The following is a 3,938-nucleotide window of genomic DNA, read 5'->3' on the forward strand; positions in this document are numbered from 1 at the left end:
CCACCACCTCCCTGGGCAGCACATTCCAATGCCTGAGCACTCTCTCTGTAAAAAATCTCTTTCCAACACGCAACCTAACCCTCCCCTGGCAGAGCTTGAGTCTGTGCCCTCTTGTCCTGCTGCTGGTTGCCTGGGAGAAGAGACCAACCCCCACCTGACTCCAACCTCCTGGCAGGGAGTTGTGGAGGGTGCTAAGGTCTCCCCTGAGCCTCCTCTTCTCCAGGCTGAACAATCCCAACTCCCTTAGCCTCTCCTCACAGCACTTGTGTTCGATGAACCCTTTTCTCTCCTCTCCCTCATGGCTCTGGTTGGGAATCATGGAATAGAAGCATCAAGGTTGGAGGAGATCTTTAAGATCATCAGGTCCAGTCCTTAACCTGTCACTGCTTTAACCCCTAAATCCTAAATCATAGAATCATCAAGGTTGGAGGAGACCTCTGGGGTCATCAAGTCCAACCCTTAATCTGTCACTGCTGTAACCCCTAAACCATAGAATCATCAAGGTTGGAGGAGACCTCTGAGATCAAGTCCAACCCTTAACCTGTCACTGCTGTAAGTCCTAAACCCCAAACCATATCCTCCAGAACATCTAAATCCCCTCCAGGGCTGGTGAATCCACCACCTCCCTGGGCAATATCCTGAACACCCTAACAGGGAAAACATTTCTCCCACCATCTAATGTCACCCTGTGCCCTCAACGAGCAGCTGATTTCCATTTTCCCAGCACAGATCTTTGTCTGGGCGATGGGTTTTTCTTTTTTCCCTGGCAAGATTGGCTAATCACAGCTAGGCAAAAATAGCTCTGCAGCAAATGAGCTGCTGGAGAGCTGCTGTCCCACATGCAGCAGCTCCTGCCCTATTATCTCAGTGCTTCTAGGGGAGGAAGTGGCTGGAAAATGATTATTTATGTCTTTTTACTGCCAGGCTTTCCCTCCTTTGCCTTGGGGCTGTCTGGGCTGTGTTTCACCTCATTTCATCCCCCTGCAGCAGCTTGGGGAGCTTGTCCTGAGGGCTCAGGCCTTGTCCCTGCTATGGATTTACCTCCCAGACACAGTCACATCCCTTTGCCTTTCTCCAAGTTTCAATTGCAAGCCAGAAGTGAAGACACCTGTGTGAGTGGTGCTGAGGGCTCTGCAGGAGAAGTGGCCCTGGAAGGCTGAGGAAAGTTTGCTGCTGGCATGGTAAGTGTGGGACAGAGCTCTGAGGCGATGGTTGGGTTAGTGCTGAGGTGTCCAGGGGCTAGGCCAGCTTTATCCTGGATTTTCTAGGGAGTTTTGCCTCAATGTTTTCCTTTCCATACCTCACTTTTCTTTCTATACCTCACTTTCCCTTCTACACTCCTCTGCCCCACCTGTTCCAGTGGAAGGTGTCCCTGCCCATGGCAGGGGGTGGAAGGAGATAAGTTTTAAGGTCTCATCCAACCTAAACCATTCCATGATTCCTATCTATAGGATATATCCTATCTATCCTTCCCTTTTTATACCTCCCTTCCCCTTCTATACCTCACTTTTCCTTCTACACTCCTCTGAGCAACCTGTTCCAGTGGAAGGTGTCAGAACAAGATGAGCTTTAAGGTATCTTCCAACCCAAACCATTCCATGATTCCTATCTACACCTCCCTTTCCTTTCTCTCCCTCCTTTCTCCTCAATTCCAAACCTCTTAGCACAGTGCTCAGGGGGGAGCCTGAGGCTGGCACAGCTTCAGCAGCCCAAAGCTTTGCTCTCAGAGGGGAAACAAACTCCAGCCTGGAAAGCCAAGGCTTGGCTGAGCCCACCTCGGGGGGCAGCGGAAGGACAAGCCATGCCCTGTGGGTTGGCACACAGAGGGGCTCAGAGGAAAGCTGCAGCTGGAGCTGGGATGAACAGAGCCAAGCTCATCCCTGTGCTGAGAGAGGAACAGGAGACCCTTTCTCACCCTGCAGGGCGGTGCGTGCTCACCCCCACGGCACACACAGCCCCTCTGTCTGCCCACACAGGGGCTCTGTGGGCTTGGGGGGGCTCAGCTGCAGCTGGGGTAGAGGGGAACAGCCCTGGAAGCCCCTCAGCACCTCCACCCCCACTGCAGCAAGGACTGGACACACTGGGGATAGCCCAGGGAGCTGCTGTGGGGCCACAGGATTTAGTGCTGCATCATAGTTGGGGGTGGAAGGGACTTCTAGTTCCTTCTGTAGAATGTCTAGAGATCATCTAGCCAACCCTCCACCTAGAGCACCTAGAGCAGGTAGCACAGGGACACATCCAGGTGGGTTTGGATGTCTCCAGAGAGGGAAACTCCATGCCCTCCCTGGGGGGGTAACACTGGGGGTGAGGGTGGGTGCACCCTGGGGCGGGTGTAGGGAGCTCAGAGGATCATTTCTGGCACTCTGTCCAGGGAATGAAGTGGCTCAAGGTTCCACTTTGGTACCTTCTGGCACCCACATGTCATCTCACACAAGGTGTGCAACCTCATTGCTACTCTTCCTTAGGCAAATTCCTGCCAAAGCAGCATTGCTCTGCTTGGGGAGACACTGCTTGATTCAGAGACTGGAAAAGAGTCCATCCATCCATCCATCCATCCATCCATCCATCCCCATCTCCATCCATCTATCCCCATCTCCATCCATCCACTCCCATGTGCATCTATCCATCCCTATGTCCATCCATCCATCCCTATATCCATGTTAATCTCCCTGTACTCCATTCCCAGTTCCTTACCCTCCTTTCCATGCTCACAGAGGGTTGTCAAAAGCTTCCCAAGATTTCTTCACCACTCAGAAACTCCATTCTCTGGCCAAATCTCCCTGTTGGAGCTCAGGCTCCTGTTGCCTCTGGAGCCATGGGAAGCCCCACATGCTCCATCATTCTCCTAGGAAGAAATAAAATTCTTCCTGTTTGGTTTTTTTTTTCTGGGAACAAACCTGGGGAAGTCCTCATCTTGCCATTCTTCCTTCACATCCACGTTTTCCATCCTCAGAGTGGCTTCTGTGGTCCCCATGGTGCTCAGGGAAGGGCTGAGTGGATCCCTCAAGGAAGGCTTCAGGCTGGAAGGTGAAGACAGAGAGGTTGGCATGGAGCATCCCAACCAAGGAGCAGGTACACTGGTCCCACATTCCATGGAGAAGCAGCATGAGAGCTGCTTGTTTGGAAAAAGCAGCAAAACATGGGATTTTGTGGCTACTTGACACATTTGGGAGCAGAAAGAGGAGGTGAGGTTGGCCCTGGATCAAAGCAGTGGATGTATCTCTGCTCTGGCTGGATCCCAGCTCATCTCCCTGTGGATCAGCACTGCCTGGGCTGATAGCCACACGTTTTTTTTCCTTGCTGCTTCTCTTTCAATACCAATCTTCACCTAAATCTCTGCTGAGGGAAGTGAGATGTGGCTGAGAGGACATGGGAAGCTCTTCCCAGCCTGGTTTGGAAGTAGATTCCTGGATGGAAGCTCCTGCCCCGAGGGGACCAGTTCAGGCCTGAGCTGCTGTAGAACATCCTCAAGTGGAATCAGCTCCTGTGTTGGAGCATGAATCCACCCACTGCAGGATAGTTTGGAATGTTCCTCCTGGCTCAGCCTTCACACTGTGAGTTATTCCAGGCACTGGCTGGATATTTTTGTTAGGATAAGGGATCTAGGGTGGTATCCTGAGTGGATGGAGCTGCTCTGTCTGTTCCCCAGTGCAGGGAGATCATCACTGAGCAGTTCACCCCTTGCTATGAGGTTCTTGCAGAGATCCAATGCTTTTCCTGCTTCCTTTGGAGGCTGGTGCTGCTGTGGAGGAGCTAAATCTGTGTGGATTTGCTTGAAAGGAATAAAGGCCTGAATAAATCCAGCATCCCTCTGGATTCCAGGCACTGGGATCAGCCAAGAGCTGGCTGTCAGCATTGCAGGGCTCTCTGCCTGCCTGGATCTCTCCTCTTTCCTCCCAGAATCCAGCCTGGATCTGGTCCCCAGCACCACACGATGC

At 52.3% G+C, this 3,938-nt stretch overlaps 1 protein-coding gene across 1 annotated transcript in view; it reads right to left on the bottom strand.

Annotated features, from left to right (window-relative positions):
- Positions 1–2,974, bottom strand: part of ATCAY (ataxia, cerebellar, Cayman type) — a gene marked incomplete at its 3' end in the record, with an annotated part of 11,627 nt that extends 8,653 nt beyond the window's left edge. Inside the window, exon 1 of the mRNA XM_009072239.1 lies at positions 2,898–2,974. Within this exon, the coding sequence (XP_009070487.1) occupies positions 2,898–2,974 (77 nt within the window). The remainder of the gene's footprint in view (positions 1–2,897) is intronic.
- Positions 2,975–3,938: the final 964 nt, after the last annotated feature.

The sequence above is a fragment of the Acanthisitta chloris genome, unplaced genomic scaffold (genome assembly GCF_000695815.1).
Source record: "Acanthisitta chloris isolate BGI_N310 unplaced genomic scaffold, ASM69581v1 scaffold9943, whole genome shotgun sequence".
In the NCBI taxonomy this organism is placed as follows: Eukaryota; Metazoa; Chordata; class Aves; order Passeriformes; family Acanthisittidae; genus Acanthisitta; species Acanthisitta chloris.